Below are 18220 nucleotides of genomic sequence, written 5' to 3' on the forward strand. Positions count from 1 at the left end.
AGGTTTTGCAGTGAGATCCACACCTATTTATAATGAAATCTTGCACATGTTTGGCGTATCTTATTAGCACTCTAGAATCCCTATTCTTGATTCGAATTTTATCAAAGATAGAATGAGCGCTTTAATGATCAAGATCTTGTTGACTGAGATCCATACATACTTACGACATGATCTTGCATGTGATTGGTTTAATCTAATACCAATCAAAAGCAATAACTCTAATCCTGTCGTGCCCAAAATTGGAATGTGGACTTATATCATCAAGATTTTAAGCAGTTTTGAAAGTTAGCACGAATGATTTTGCATAGGTTTCATTAAGCTTATTAAAATATGTTTGACTTGTTCCGTTTATTATCATTAAGATTGTGGATAACTTCGATACTAAATATGCATAAATAATGTTAAGTAGTAGGTAAAATTAACATGATATAACGTTTGAGGGATAGTTTACATAGGATGTTTTCTTACAATACTATATTGACTTAGTAAAATGGTCAACTGTTAATACGTAGGCACCGTGAGCATAATTGGGCCCAACTGAGCCATTGTTTATTAAAACTGATCATAAAAATGACAAGTGAATCTGGACAATTATAATGTGTGTGTTGGGGTAAACTCCTTCACATGAATTTTATGTATGTAGAACTAAAGGTACTTGAACACCAGTTTACTTGTCTGGTACCTATAATAAATAATATAACTATTATTTTCAAAAACGATGAAGAATGTAGATAACAGGACACCTGTTTATTAGACTGTAACTCTGCAAACACCGCAGTATAACATGCAAGAAAGATGCGTACTATGTGAGGGAAACTGATGCTTATGTATTTTTTTTGACAACGAATCATGAAAGAATTAAAGTTTCGAATTGAAGAAATGGAAATGGATACACCCTGTTATCTTTCTGAAACTTAATTGTTACTGACTGTATACTGGTTTGTAAAAACTGAGAGAAAGATGTCATCTACTTGTATACATTACATTCCTTTCAAAGATCTCAGGTGATACCTCATCATACAGTTCCTAAATTTTGGTCAATATTCAATATTTTGCCTCTTAAGGTGGGAGTAGTATATTGAATAAGAATCTATTTCACTGTTGATGGATATCGACAGTGTATCCATTCTGGCCTAGCTTCACAATTAAGGACACACACTGTATTTAAGATTGTGCAATGTTTTGTATATGTAATTGGCACATTTGCAGACATAAGTTATGTCATATTGACCAAGTAGGACTTGAAACACAGTAAGGCTGTATCATGAACGCCAAATACATGCTGGAGACGGTGAAGTAATATATCATGGTCTATTGTGCCAAATGCTCCAGATAAATCAAGGATGGCGAGACTGTAATCTTTCCGCTATCCAAAGCAGAAAGAATGTCATTAACTACTTTTAGAAGAGTAGTTTCAGTACACTGGTAAGGGCTATGTGCAGATTGTACATTGCTAAAAAAAAATACTGTTTTAAATGATATGAGATACAAGTTGGGATAGAACAAAATATTCTAAGATTATGTGCGTCATATGCACTTTCTAAATCATGGAATAGATTCATTTTTTGGCAAGTTCTATATCACTGTTAGAACAACGTATAATGTATTTCATTTGAATTTTTAACAAAAAATATTTATATCATATACAAGTACGCATAATTATATTTCAAGTGCAGTTGAAATGGCTACAAGAAGATGTATATAGATAGAGGGAGATAATTTTTCACATCTCTTCAGACAGCATCCTCTACAAAACGTTCTGCAACTATTCCTGATCCTGTTTGAAACTGTTAATTTGCTTCTATTTATGCGCTACTATTTCGATTCATTGATTAAATAAATAAAGCATCTACTTAAGATTCCAACGGTAAAGCTGGTTTATATAAAGGAAGTACAAATATTGTAAGGTTAACATTCCAAACAGTGAAAGTACGACCAACTGTATATATCGATTCCTTATGAGAACTTCAACACGAAGAGGATATCAGACCGAATGAAATGAGGAACGAAAATGAATTAATTCCAAAACCTGTCAAATTTTTTTTATTTGCAATTCATCCAATTCATTTTTATGCTTGACTTACCATTGACTTGTATATTCTTTTATTTTCTCTAACTTCTCTTTCTGTATGTCGCTCTCTGTGTGTCTGTCTCATAATTTCTCTATGTCCCTCTGCTGCTTGTCAGTTTTAACATCATCAATCTCGAGAAGGAGAAGATACAGAGAACGATCTGGATCCATACTTCAATTACACTGATTTAGATAGCTTTTACATGGTTATTAGAGACATATCCATTTTGTTTCAAAGGATGTTTTGGAAGAAAATAGAGCAGAAGCCGACTGCATAAGGAGTTGGTGCTACTTGGAAAAATGCTACCTCGGAACAACAACTGATGAAATTTTAATATGAAAGCGGGTGGGTATTTTTCTGTTGTCGGTTGGTTCTGCAGAAAATATCGAACACGATTAAGTAATATTTATTTGTTACAGTGGATATTTATTATCTTATCGTTTGTTAACATATTGGTCTCTCTCTCTCTCTCTCTCTCTCTCTCTCTCTCTCTCTCTCAATTTTGATACAGTGGTACGTGCTCCAAGCATTGTATACTGTATACGGAGTGCAGTTGCCTATTACATCTATACAGAGTGTAACTAGTTTTATGAACATTTGTGTTGGAATTGCCTACCAGCGTTTTGACCAACAGCCAATCAGAATCCCACAATGTTTTAGTTTATTCGAAATATTTCACCATCAAGTTATGTAATTCAACAACCCTATTGGCTGAAGAAATCAGGCTATATTCTAAATGTAGCTTGGGACAATATGACTGAGACTCGCGCGGGTCTAGTCAAGAAGTTAATGTTCTTTCACGAGCACTGAAATAGCTGACGTGGGCATAGCGATGTAACGTCAGCAACCCTCACTGACAGGATATACCAATATGAAGTAGAAGTCGTTCTGTGGGTGTACTATCTCTGGAATGTTCCGACCGTTCTTGCGTCCTTACAAATTAATGTTTCCATTGTTATGCAACTGAAATATACTGCTACCTAATATAAAAAACTAGTATGCTGAAATGTAAAATCCAACAGGATGTTTAAATGGTGGTACAACCATGTCATTGGGCAAGCGTTTCATAGTCCGGGAGACTATGTAGTGATTAGATGTAGTGGAACTCCGTCAGATCTGGGAGAGATTGAGCTTTAAGATGAATTGGCTCATAAGCCGATTTGTATGTATGGTCTGGCATATGATTAGTCAGGCTCGCTACCATCATGGCCAGAACAGGGACACCGTAATTCTGAACGAATGTTTATCAAACTTTGTAGGTATGGTGGCATAATAAGTTCCCAAACGAGTTAGTAATTGTGCATTAGTAGTTATTGTAGTAGTAGTAATAGTAATTTCTTTAGTGTTATTATAAAAGTGTTCAATTGGTCCCTTCCGTGCGAAAAAAAACCGGTTCTTTATTACTTGAAGAGAGAATGGTCATTGATTATTAGGAGTGAGATATTTATGCTTTAGTGCACAAAAATTACGGAAAGAAGAGACAGTTCCTTTCAATATTTAATTAGCAAAAATCATGTTGAAACTCATAATTATGTGTATTAAAAAAGTAATGATAAAAGCAAATATAATGTATAATTGTCAATAATGGAATGTTATATATATATATATATAATATATATACTTTTGTGAAAAATTTGTCTTGGAACGAATTAGCCATTATTATATTTTTTTCAAAAACATTTACATAACTGTTCATTGATTTCAAGCCATACATAAGACTGTAAATTTCTGTATAATGGATATCGTGTCGTTCTGAACAATGCATAGTCTATACGCCTGGTTTACATTTGTACACAAATGTATCTAGCCGATTCGGTTCAAACGATTTGTAAACATGGGGGAATGTCTTTGAATGTAACCCTTTATCTGCAGAGATTAAATAATAAAACAATAAAATTAAAATTTAGTAAACGCGATATTAAAAGTCAACTTAAACCTGGAATCTATAAATGAAACAAAATCCAATGAATATAATAACGTCAAGCTCTTTTAACCAGGAAATTATTACAGAATGAATTAAAGAAAAAAGGATATCTCAATCACGTTTATGTAATGCTGATTTTATGGAATTGTTGCCTACACTCTGAAGGAAATAATTTTAATAACACAGACATTGTACCATACAAAAGGATAGCAAATAACAATGAATGCAATATGGTTGATGAACTTTAACGTTGAAAGTTAAAACTCCCCTGACGTTTTACTTTTTACTTTCTAGTATTAGTCGTACAAGATTCTGTTGAAATATATTTTAGCTCCGGCAGATATTAATCTTCGAATGCATTACTCCAATTTTCCTTTGTTTCTTTGTTGATTTTCCGTCCGATCTGATATTTGGAATAACAAGCTGTTTCATTTTATAGCAAATTATTTTTCGGTGATAGAACAATTTCCGCACTAGTTTCATTTCTCCTTGCCACCTGTCAAATTATTTTATAGGTATTTCATCAGATAATTAACCACGTATTTTTCAATAATATAACATATATTACTGTTTCAGGCATTCAGTGTCCATTGCTAATCATGTACAGCAATCAATCGGTGCAATCAAAGTCTCTTTTAACGAACAGATAGAGACAGTCTGCCCAAACGCAGTAATATTTAAAATTATTTCTTGGGGGGAGGGACATTCTCCACATAGTGACCAACTAGATTCCCTGCCGGCCGATAGTTGCTCACCACGATCACCTTGCCACCTGATGTCTTGGCTTTTCCAATGCCCATCTCTTTACTCTCTTTCCATACCATCTGTGTGAAGTGTCCTGTAAGATGCAGAACCGATTTTGTATATTCAAAATATCTTAATTAAATACACACTCCGTTTAATTCAACGATATATATATATATATATATATATATATATATATATATATATATATATATATATATATATATATAGGGAGGGAGGGAGAGAGAGGAAAAGAAAGTGGGAGGTAGGGAGAGCAGCAATGACAAGATAGGTTTTCGTACTTTTGAAAAGAACATTCTGCAAAACTAACAACAAAACGTTCTTAAGATAAATTACAAAACACTACATGGTGTGCATTATTTATTTCAGTATTAAATTAGATCCTTAAAATGTGACATATCCGAAATTAGACAAAGTAGTTAAGATCTGATCGAGAGGCTAGAATTTTGATTTCCATACCTGAGCCAGTTGATCTGGGTTCCCTGGTGAAATCATGTTTGCTGATCTCGCTGTACCATTGGTCAGCTGCTTCTTTGCCTGCCAGATAAATGATGGTTTAATAACCGGAGGCATGGAGAGCACAACTAATACATTTCTGCATTAGTTTTTTTATACCGTTTCAATCGTGTACGCCTCCTGCTAAAACTATTAGTAAAAAGTCGTTGGACTACTAAGAAAATATCTTTAATCTGAAAACAATTACCATTATTTAAAAAACAAACAATCGAGCTCGTACCTTACAAAACCCTCTTCATGAATTCCAGATAACTACATAAATCTTGTACCCGGTTGTGGTAGGAAGTCATGCTGAAATACTTCCACTGTCCACTGACTAAATTACTTTGCTACCGTAGACATTTTCTGTGTCAAATAAATTCACTCCGGGCAATCATTATATACCTGATCTGAAGATAGTATAACATGTAAGAAAGCAAATAATCAGTTTCGAAATTAGCACAATTAAAAGAGTCTCGAAAGAAGGATGTGCCCCCAGATGGCGCTCTGGATTTACTCAATGCTACTACTAGCATCGACTTTATGTTTCAAGAATCTGGAAGAAATGTACTTCCTTTTTAACACTGTGTTCGCATAATGTTTACCATGTTTCCAAAGTTCTACAAAAAGCGTCGCAAGACATTGAAATTAGCAACGTGATTCTACACATCTAATCTTTACAGTACTGTTCTTTTCCACCTGTTTCTATCTAAAGAATCTACGAAAAGAATTAAACATACAAAAAATAACAACAATTCTACACAAGGCCATCAAATTTACCGTGCAGTTTTATTAATAAATCACGCATTGTGAAAAGAAGTTCGAAAATTTGATTCATCGATCGTACGCTCACTATCATATTCTAAAGCAGAACTGTCAGATGATTGGTAATTCACCCATCCATTCATTCATCCGTTCGTTAGTTCGTTTCTTTGTTTCCTTGCGAGCTGGTTTTATTTTTGTAATTTCTTAATTATTGTCACAAACCTGTGTAATCTGCCCCTGATGACGACCATTTACAGGCGATATTTTCTCCTATCCGTTCCCCTTTATGGGTACAATCACTGTGCTGGAAGCTGTTCGTGGCGGCAAGGTGCTCTGCCCATTTCTGGGCGAACTCGCTCAAGTCTTTCGCATGCTTTAGCGGTCCCACTCCATGAAGTTTCCGGTACTCGTTATGCGACTTGACTGCGTCATCAATGAACTCACTGAGCTTCTGTGGCCTCCTAGTTTCTGGAGAGGAATCAGATGACGAGGAGCTGGAACTTTTCCTCCTGGAACCCGTCACTTTCTTCTTCTGAAATGTTGCATATGGAAATGAAACATAATCTTGCTATAAAATTGCATCCAGGAACCGGTCACATTCTTTTCTGTAATGTTGCATATGTCGATAACCTTAATCTTGCTTATTAAAAAATATATCAGTTAGATTAAGTGACATTAAGATGTCACATGAGCAGATTCCTCAGTCTCAAAAGTTTGGAGCACCAAATTCAAGTCAAGCTCAACACTAATAAATATATGCTTCGTAAAATATTTTTCAATAACTACTAATATCTACCTCTACCATCACCGCAGTTGATTAAATAACTACAAATAACTACAACTACCACCACCACCGCCTTTGATTAAAAGCATCGTCACCAGCAATAACAGCAATACCCACTAGTAATAATACAACTAATATCACTATGCTCAACAACAATTGTGTGTGTGTGTGTGTGTGTGTGTGTGTGTGTAAGAATATAGCTCAACAGCAACCACTACAAACTACTACTACTACCATCGCCCCATCGCCGTCGACAACAGCAATACCACTAATAATAATAATAGTATAGTTGTTATTGTTCTCGTTGAGTAGGTCATGCTATAATATAGTTCAACGTATAAAGTTAAAAATGTAAATTTGGGGTTTCAATTTTACCATTTAAATCAATTATCAAAATTTCAACAAATCATCTTCCATTAAACAAAAATGTCAAAACCGTTAAATCATGTTACTGAAAGAAAATATGGACTGAAGCGATTCACTGTTAAAATGGTATTGTGAACGTTGCTTCTAACGTCTTTCTGACCGTGGTAGAAAAGTGAACCAAACCACTTAGCCCTGCTGTCATAAGACATTTTTCAAAATTTCGAGTACTCCAGAATTAGAAATCGTACTCGGATTGGTAGGGACATTTTCCAATAGGATCTGGAGTCGAGTCGAGCTTTTTAACGGATGGACATGAATTTTCAAGGAAATCAAGATCCACTAGGGATGTAATAGCTGAACGTTGATTTGGCCATTGACCCTAAACACATATTGTAAATTCTCAGGCTACATTTCTTAAACGATAAAACCATACGGCCATGCAACAGCAAGTACAATTATAGGTCTATGTGTTGATGGTTTGAAACAGTTTGGTTTTCAAATCACCTTTTTAAAAAGTCTCAAGTTCAAAGTAGCTTTATTAGTCCTTAACACCGCATAAGAAAATGAAAATGCTTATGGTAGGGTAAGAAACATTGTAACAGAAATAAAGAAAACTTAGATCGGTATCTCTGGTTCTGAATTGAGTATTAGTATTCAAACATCATAAGGTACATCCCACTAAAACAACGATTGGTCCAAGGTCTAAAACCAAATCAAATAACTCTGATAATATCGATATCGCGCGATTTATGTAAATGTATCTACATTCCAGGTCTCACAACAAGCATATTAAAAGATAGTGCGACAGAAAACGTTTTTTCAAAACTGAAAGAAAATAATGCACTACTAGTGAGACTTAACCAACTCTTTTATTGTATTCGAAATTCCAATGCGTTTTTAACAACAGGTAACCCAGTACGGTGTTGGTTCCCAGTCAAGGTCTCTTCTCCTTTCCTTACGATAAACACTCAATTCATTCTTATTACGTTATAGCGGGTTTTTTATTTACACGGACGTACAGTTTGACGGTGCAACTAAATAACATGGGATCTATATTATAGCATGTTAGTGCATATTATCTCCAAATAGAAGCAGCGTGCAGGTGAAATCTTGCTTAAAAGCGCATTTCTACTGAAGCTCTATCACTCCAAGCGGGAACAAAACCTATTATCTCCCTTGTTTGTATCTTATTCAATTTGATCAAGTGGTTCGATGCTGGTCTCTCTAACCGATTCCTTGAAAGAGCAAAAATGCATGATCAAATTGATGATGTTACGCTAAAATATATTTAACTTCTTAAATCTGTCGAACGAGAGGTTTTTAATTAGATTTTCTCAATAATAGAAAAACTGCACAAAACTAAATGAATGACTCCGTTGTATAATTTATAATTAGCGTTCACAAGAAACTTTCATCCTGAATCGATAAATTCTCAAATTCCATGGGATGATGCATTTCTCAGAGAACGAGAAATTTAAAATAACTACCAGAACTTTATCTTGATTTTATACTAATTGGTACGGTACCAACTGTATGGTTGGTACACTAACTACGTGGATCGCTTGATACACCGTTGTCTGGATCACGAATACCAAATCAGGGATAATCAATTAGCACATCACATGATGATATTTTTATAATAGTCTGTGTATCAATCTGTATAAATGAATACATGCTTAGCCACATACAAAGTTTTTAATTTTTTTATAGAAACGTCTATATATCAATCAGCCTAAATAATACAAACGTTGAGTATAAACAGAAAATGTCTTGAAAAATGGTTGGAAAGTGTGGAAGTCAATACGATTTAAATTTTGTAAATGATATATAGTGAAAGTCAGGTAGGTGTCGTAGCAACTAATTGATACACAAGCACGTGAATGATTAGACAGCCTGTTAGTGTTCCTGTAATTCAGCAATAGTTCATTCACGCGTTGCCAGAGATAGTATTTGTCGATAGTCCAATGTTATTGGTTTATTTAGCTAACAAACGACGAGAGGTTATTTTTACGCTTGTGCGACGGAACATTTTCCATGCAGAATAGGTACGGCCAGTATCGTTAAACTTTTTGGAGGCATTTGTAGGAGATTTTCACTCAGCTTGTCCTTCATTAATGTCACCGGAGGACAATACAACATTCCGCGACGTGCCATGCAATATATGCCTTTATCTAATTTGCTTTTCAAACATTGTATGGAAGCCATTTACATTTTAGCATTGAATAAAGCCTTCATGATGACAATATTTTATCTTGTATAGACCATATTTAATTGGGACGCCTACAGAAAAAAAGCTGTTGTAATTGTCTCTTCAAATGTTATAGTATAGCAAGGGAGATAACCTGTTATGGTTCGAACTTGTTTTAAAGTCACACGCAGCCATGAGCATCTGACAACAGCTGCTATTCTACATTGCCAGCAACACGAAAACAATACAGACTGTTTAAAATGCATACCTCATTACCATCGTCTAACCGAACATTTTCAAAATGTTCTAAGTCCTGGAAGAAAACAAAAATGCTTTATCAGCCTATGTTAATCAAATTAAAGATAATAAAATATGAGCTGTTAATCAAGTCATGAGTCATTAAACTTATTTATTTATGCTAGACATAAGTGAAGATCAATTTCTACCTTAAATTCCAACAAATACTACCAAAGCATTTACCTTAAATCCGAGACAACACCAGCGTTGCAACCACATGTCTGGACTATGTAAATTTCTTCAGAACGTCAACTTAGATATGAGTTACAAACTGTGTTGGGTCTGTTTTTATTTCTAGCTGTGCGAGAGTTAAATAAATATTGCTGTCTTCAAAATATAGTACCTCGCCGACTTATATCTCTCTTCGTGCGAATGAGAATCGCTTTTTAAGAGTACGCAATATATGATCGAATTTAACGCGACAGGTGGTGTTGTATAATTTTACTGCGGAAAACTAAGTAATTTTATACTGCATATATGGATTAAAATAAACACAAAATACAGTATTAAAATGTTTTCATAAACATGTGACATTTATACTTTGCCAGTTTATTGAGAAAAATGATTGCTAATGTCAAATTAAATCCGATTTAACATAATTGGAAACTAAGCAATAAAAATGTAGTGCCGTAATGTATAATTCCCTGTAATAATTGATGATGGCATTGTGTCTAAATTTAAATAGAAAAAACCATGATAGCAAACGACTTTTAAAAAAAAAACATTAATGTTCGCTTAGATATTTTTATGTTATCATGTTGTCTGGTCTGATTTGCCTCTTTACACGTCGGTGGCTGTTGATGTATTCTTTACTTAACATTTCGTTATAGTTTTACAATCATTGGATGGCTGTTTCAGTTCCGCAGAAAATTTCAACATTCTTATCCAAAATGGTGTATTAATACAATGTCGTATGTTGGTTTAACGTATAGCGCAAAATCTACTACGACTAGTATAGACTCGAAGCGTTTGTTGCCAAACATGATGGCAGGTAAGGGTATATGCTCTTCGCATACTACTCACAGTGTGTCACCACCTTGGATGGGATAAAGCCGCTGTTACAGCGCTGGGACAATTTCGCATCGATTAAACCGTAAAATGCTTTGATAGCTGCATCACACCTAGGTTAAAATGCATTTGCAGCAGTCTTTTCCTTGCAATTGATTTAGTACATTTTGCTTAATATGCAGTCTCCGTCCGACCAGACTCTGTCTTCGCTCACCGAGATATTCACCATACAAGGGTCTGAAGACGGTATTGACTTGGTCGATATTAGGACTTCATAACGAACATGACGTCAAACAGACATCAGACTTGTATACAACAATATTGTTCATACCACATTCGTTCTTATAGAACTTTTATCTTTCTTTATTTTTGAGGTGTGAATTTGCATGCTTTGCACTATCTGTTACATTTAGTTTTACAATAGTCAACGTTTATAGCGCTGTCTAGCGCCCGTTAATTTCGGGCAGCCGCGTTTTGTTTCGTGTTCTTTTTTCCCCAGATCCTAGACGTTCGAAACATCCTTGTATCGTTCCGATGCGAGCAAAATAAATACGACTCTTTAAAAGAGACTCTAAAATAACCATTGTGTCACTTCCCAAATTGGTAGGTTTTTGGCGGACGAACATCTAGCTAGACGTGCAAAGAACATATTATTATAAAATGACATGTGTTGAAAATAATACTCCAGGACGTTTCACCAATGAAATAACTTAATAATTCCGCCTGTTCTAAAATCCTGAACTAATTCTAACGTTGCTGTTATGGATGACACACCAACTAGTTATTGCGACGTCAAGAAGTTATCAAGATTCAACAACAACCACGGGCTTGCGGCCAATTCAAAATGACCTTTATTCACGTTGGGGATTTTCTCTGGCAAGCGATGGAAAAGGCTGGAGATGTTCTGAATGATGTTTTGATTTGGCTCCCCACTTTATAGCGATGAAAGCCGAAGTGAGCCCGTTAACGCAGGCTAGCATTTTTAATTCGCTGACAATGCACCACACTTCTGATAGTCAGGAGATTGTAGATAACTATCATCTTCGATTTTAGCAACAGTTCTAAATCTCTGTACGTTATTTCCCATGATATACATCGCCAATTTGAAGCTTCTAAGCAATCAGTGCTGTTCAGAGGGTAGTTTCCAGACAAGCCGTTATGGGAATGACGCCACTGTTGTATAAATGGCATTATCACTAACCAATCTGCAGACGCATATTTTATACTTACTAACAGCCAATGATACTGGCTGACCAGTTTAGACCGGGTTCCAACGAATAATTTTATTAAACCCTTGTATTGCTAACTTCTCTTGGATCTATGTGAGAATCTAGTTGAACGAAATTCCCTAGAACACAGGTAGAGAAAGGCAGGAAAGTTTCATTGCAGTTATGGAACACAGGGCTGACGATGTGATATGGTAGCATGCAGCAAACATCACAATGAATCACACCCTAACCATCAGGCATAGTCTGGTTCTTTTACGCTCGTTGAAATGTCATTAAGGTATATGATAAGATATGTAAATTCGGATCCGGTTAACTTACTCGTGTTCTGCTGTGCACATACGATACACAAAGCTTAGATGACCCAGTGTTAAAACAGCTATTAGAGCAGCGATATATTCAGAAGTGTGTCCGCTGTGTGGAGCGAACAGTTCCTTCTATTGATGACTTTAAGTGAACGACATAGAAAATTATATGCCGTTATATTATATGGCTTATATTATATGGCAGCACGTTTAGGTCTTTGTTGACTGGTTCCCCGTCTTATATAATGCTAGTCAAGCTAACGTTGAACATGATTGCAATTATTATGTCTTTTCTGCATTTGTAAGGTGCGCGTTTCAAAACGATTAATTATGAGCAATACTCTTCTGTCTCATGTCCCAACAAACTATCCTTATTTCTCAAACAAGCATTATTATGAACTACACTCCATAATGTTGACAACTATTGCTCCAAAACTATTCACAATAACAATTGCTCATTAACTATGGAATGAACCAATAAATTTAACCAAATCATAAGAATATCGGACACTTGCAGTTTCAATGAAGGAATCATATTTGGAAAAGAAAGAGAAAATTGGAACATGAAAATATTGTACGTATATCGAGAATGCGCATAACAGAAGATTCTGCATTACTGATAAGTTGTATTATCAGAGAAATTCTACAGATTAAAACATTTCATCATATCTCGGCAATTACTTTCAGCAAAAATTTTGTTCACATATTAAGGATCAAGTACCTGGTGATTTTTAGTTCATCCAGGATAAAGCACCGCCGATTGATTAAAGAATAGCTGAAATTAAATACTGCAGTGTGTGTGTGTGTGTGTGTGTGTGTGTGTGTGAAAGTCTCTTCATTGCCCAAGAACCAGAGGAAATTTTTCATCTTGGTCTTGAAGAAAGATGATGGTATGCAGAACCTCCCAACACAGGCGTAGGTATGAAGTGTGAGACTATTTAAGAAGTATATATTCATTTCGTCTCCTTGTCAAACTCTTTCCAGTAAGATCTTTTGAAGTCCAGTGTCATACAAAATACGTGAAACATTATCAATATAAAAAATAATCAGTAACTTATTTTCGACACCAGTTTTCTTGCGAAAATGTTTTTCTATAAGGTGAGTTCATTCTTCCTTATATTTCCGCTGCTCGGATAGATTATAAGAAGCAAACATTATATGCAATGCACCCGTGGTTGATATCATGAAAACTAGAAACACTTACAGTGATTATACGAATAATATTTATACCTTGAGATCTGATGCCCCTCCGCCCGTAGATGTAGTCACCTTCTTCGTTGTGACCTTAGACCCATCCGGCTTGATGACTGTCTCTTCAGTGATTGTCTTAGTGACAGCATTTGGTCCGCTCCCTTCCGTAACAGTGTATGTCTTTGTGGTTCGTCTTTCAGTTCCGCTTCCACCAGAACTGGATGAAGAATCACGAAATCCGCTCTTGAATTCGTCGAATCGACTAGAAAATGGACTTTGACGTCCTCCAGATGGTTTATCTACCGTCAGTCCGCCAGAACTACTAGCAGCTAAATAATAAAGTATATTACAACCCTTAATTGGGAATGCATTTACTGAGAGCATGCAGGAAATATTTAATTACACAAATGAACGATGTATTGAAGCACACTGACTATGTAGATACCATATATGCCCCTGTGATGATTAGTGACCACAAATTTCGACCCTTCATATTTTTCTTTACCTCAGCCCTCCTTTCATTTCGTCCCTGACCCTGTGTCGTTAAATAAAGAAACCAGATTTGCAGCGATCTACACCCGTGCCTTGACTTTAATCACCAGGGCCTTGCTTCAGATGTGCAAATATCGGGTAACTGCGTTCGTTGACATTAGTATGTATCACTAACCTAACAGCACCAGTCTGCTGTTATTGCGTGAGAAAATCATTGCTAAAAAGTGAAGACGTCAACTAACTAGAAAGCAACAAGATAGTATATGTAAAAACATGTGCATGATAAACGGATGAGCACATGTGTTGCAACTTCCTGTACTTTAATTCAAATGTAATTATTCCATAAACCGCAACAAATTTTATGAAATTTTTTGTAGGTTGTATCCAGTTTAGTGTCTAACATAAAAAAGATAGTCTTGTTGAATCTGTACTTATAATAGATGCACTGAATTTCATCAGGATTGTAGATGGCAGGGACTATGTAACGAACTCACTTAGTAAAGATAAAGGCTTATGAATATTAGCGGTCACTTGACAAATTTTATAAAGTTACACAGCTGATTTTTTTATGCTGCCAGACATTCAAGGTCGGTGGACTGTTTTATTAAATACTTTAATATTATAAATCCTTGATCGTTTATGCGTGAATTAAATATAGGCCGTTCTATAGAATGGGGGGGTGTGCGTCAAGCGTACGTACGCAGGTGGGGGAGGTAAAAGGAGATACGCATGTGTACAGGGAGGGAGGAGGATTCAAGCTTTGCCAGATTTTTGCGTACTTACTAAATCGATGGCTCCTTATAACGTAAAAATTTTCTTCATAAAACACACGATAGTAATAGTATACATATATCACACTAGCCCCGATAGTTCTTTTGAAACATTTAACTCTCATATTTGCATCTGTAAAATAATATGACCCCAATAATTAACCAGATTGAAAGTAAACTAGTTTCTCTGTCACACACACACACACACACACACACACACACCTGTACCTGGTTGTGCTGGAAGGATAATTTTGCCATCTTTAGGTGGCAGGACGTTCTTGGCAAATTTCCCCAATATGTTACCAGCAGGACGATAGCTGGCGACGACAATTATCTTCCCATCTTTTGCCTGGGCCTTACCAATACCTATTTCCTTGCTGTCGACCCAAACCACCTGAGTGAAATGACCTACGAAAGTAGAAGAGTACATTAAAATGCATTTTCTAAATATACGTTATTCTAGCCACAATCGTCAAAGTTTCAATCTATATGACAAAAGGGAGTCTTGCAGAAATTAATGGAACCGATTTGCTGAATGCATATTGAGAGAAGTCATAGTTTGATCGTTTGCTTTGATGTATTGTAAACATGAATTGACGAAACCCATTTATTTTTAAGCAATATATAAATATTGCTGACCATATGTGGAAAACAGTCCAGTGTAAGGGAATAAGTGACCATATGTGGAAAACAGTCCAGTGTAAGGGACTAATTGACCATATGTGGAAAACAGTCCCGTGTAAGGAAATAAGTGACCATATGTGGAAAACAGTCCAGTGTAAGGGAATAAGTGACCATATGTGGAAAACAGTCCAGTGTAAGGGAATACGTGACCATATGTGGAAAACAGTCCAGTGTAAGGGAATAAGTGAACTGAACATAAGATTAAGAGGAAAGAGATGAAAGAAAATGTACTTTGAGTGCCTCGGGATGAGATGGGAATCAAACTGATGTGGACGTTGTTCTGTCTTAGAACATCGATGTACTTGATTCATCCTTAGATTATTTAATCTTAAAACGCGAGCTATGAACGTGGGCGGCGACGGCCAAGATGGACTGGAAAAGATTTACTGATTTCATACAAATTTTACTCAGGAAGTGTCAAGTGAAATTTGCACCATTTACTACTATAAACGAATCATCCTGAAAGCTGACGAAGAAAGAAACATCCAGCAGCGGTGTGATTTGAGCTAACATATTAACTTTAGCATGGAAACTATTTACTTTTTTGAAAATGTGTTTAAGTCAAAATCGTTTTGTTAAAATGATCGATAGACACAAACAGTCTTAAGAACAGTTACACCTGCAATCAAAATAGCACCAATCAGTAATACAACCTGATCATCTTTTATGTCTATACCAAAGGGGGCTGAAGAGATCACCTAAGACAAACTATTGTACGTAAAGGTGACCCTAGTCCAGTTTTAACATAATGAAGATTGACAGTGTTTGTTTACTAATTTAAACAATTAACGTAGCAAATGGAAAGTTTATGTAAATCCTACACATAGGCAATGATTTTGAGACGTCAATTTCCAAACGTTTCAGGTTTCCATGGCAGTAAACATTATTCGTCACTGATGGTTTAATTTTGAACTATAGGACAAACGGTACTAATGATATTGAAAAAATGGGAACGATCCTGGAAATGGGTGAACATAAAATAGAGTATATATGGGTTTGGCTGACCAGGATTGGTTAATAACGTAAGTTATGTTGAAGAAAAAGAATATTTTGAGAGTTTATCCTAGTTGTAAGTGAAAACAATAGAGATATTGCTTTACTTATGGAATTCCAGTCCTTTAACAGTCTTGCGTTTGGAACACTCATTACTAAAATTAGCACCTGACTCTTTGGTGCAGAATTGAAAGCACATGTTTCAAACACATGCAGATCCAGAAAATTCCGCGGCTCATATCCTTTCCTCTACATAGAGGCTGACATCCTGGTTTCATCTATACTAATAAATATAGGTTTGGTCATGAGCACTCAAAAATTTTAAGTTATTGAATTTTTAATATCATGGTGTTTGCATAGGTTTACTATGGGAACTGAATTAGTACCGTGAGTCATATAGTGGAAGGTAAATGCTGAAACAAAATAAACTTGAAAAACAAGGCATGAAGACAATTCATTGAGTCCTCACATTTCTTCATTGTTGAAGCACGAAAACAAATCAAAAGTGTGTTTATTCGATTTAATGGCTATGTTAAGTCTTATATTTAGAAAGGGGGTGTGGTTCTTTTTTTTTATTGTGCAAGTGATGTCAACAAATATAAAAACTATAAATATAAAATAATAAAACTGATTTAAACTTTGAGAAATATTTAACTTGTATTTTGTTGGATAAAATGCAAGCAGACCACGACAAAATTTAGATATAGAACTCATCAACTTGAAAATGATAACGGAGGGTTTGAGAAAATAGATAAAAATTTCAGATTCTGTACTGTACATTATAAATCAAATCGAAAAATTGGATAAGAATTGTATACCATAATAAAATAATTTATGACACCCGTACATCAAAAAGTGTTAAAATTATATCACTAGGGTTAATATGCACGGATTAATTTTTTTTAAATCATGACAATGCAATTTCTGCCGAATATATACACATGCATCGAGAAAACTGCATTTTAACAAAAGATAAAATAATTCTAAAATTTTCGTAGTTTTGGTCAACATAGAGCTAAATGGAGAAAGATGATAATTACTTAATAATGGAACAAACCTGAAGATTGAGAGCCCGATTCACCTCCGAACTGATGCATTTTGACTTCGCTGTACCACTGATCTGTCACCTCCTGACCTGCAAAATGTAGATAAACCTATTGTACATGCTCATACCAGAAATCTCTGCGGAATCGTAACTGGTTTGGTTTCACCGCACGTAAATGAAAAGCGTTACAAATAGAGAATTTCTTGGGGTAACCTGTTTGTTAATGTTTCGTGAGGTATTGAAGCATCCTAGTCTACATCTCTCGAAATGTATATATATAGGGAAGAAAATCTACGGCCGGACGTCCTTTCTGCATTGAATTTTGTCGAGACTGGTTGAAGACTTGTTTGAATTGGCGAAGAAAAAGAATGAATTGGGGGCTTTTAAGAAATAAAATTGTGATTTAGGAACATAGTAGTTTGCAGTACAGGCAAGATGGGCATTGTTGCTTCTAAAATAAGAATGAGTCCGATTCCAAATTCTTGAATGAGATTTAATGTTTGAGTATATAATGTTTCGTATTTGTGCCTAAAGATGAAATTGCATGGCGGATTAGATAGATTAGAGGAAATTTTGTTTCGCATTCTGAAGAGCCAGTTTAGTTCATCTTAGATATAATAATCTATGTTGGGATTTGGACCAAGACAAGGAAATCCCAGTCAAAGGGGTTATATTATTTGTCTCCCCACGAAGCTTGCCCAAGTGGGGAGACATATAATGTAACACCGCGACTGGGATTTTCTTTTCTCGGTCCAAACCCCAACGTAGATCATTTTTCTCACCCAATATTTTCCTTTAACGTAAAAAGAATTCTTCACTAGTGTTCACGTCCAATGTTTACATGCGGCGC

General features: G+C 35.5%; 1 protein-coding gene across 2 annotated transcripts; it reads right to left on the reverse strand.

The window, feature by feature from the left end:
- Positions 1 to 3556: 3556 nt before the first annotated feature.
- Positions 3557 to 17462, reverse strand: LOC149773242 (uncharacterized). 2 transcript variants are annotated; one of them, XM_089946560.1, is made up of 7 exons: positions 17383 to 17462; positions 14877 to 15056; positions 13426 to 13715; positions 9628 to 9672; positions 6244 to 6553; positions 5221 to 5298; positions 3557 to 4834 (listed from the first exon to the last, which is right to left on the reverse strand). In XM_089946560.1, the coding sequence occupies exons 1-7, from the start codon at positions 17420 to 17422 to the stop codon at positions 4680 to 4682; spliced, it is 1098 nt and encodes a 365-aa protein (XP_089802686.1). In that variant the 5' UTR covers positions 17423 to 17462; the 3' UTR covers positions 3557 to 4679. The 2 variants fall into 2 exon arrangements, with proteins under 2 accessions (XP_089802686.1, XP_089802687.1); XM_089946561.1 differs by lacking the exon at positions 9628 to 9672.
- Between the last annotated feature and the right edge of the window lie 758 nt (positions 17463 to 18220).

This window comes from Sinohyriopsis cumingii, unplaced genomic scaffold (genome assembly GCF_028554795.1).
Source record: "Sinohyriopsis cumingii isolate HCF-2022 unplaced genomic scaffold, ASM2855479v2 utg000775l, whole genome shotgun sequence".
Classification (NCBI taxonomy): Eukaryota; Metazoa; Mollusca; class Bivalvia; order Unionida; family Unionidae; genus Sinohyriopsis; species Sinohyriopsis cumingii.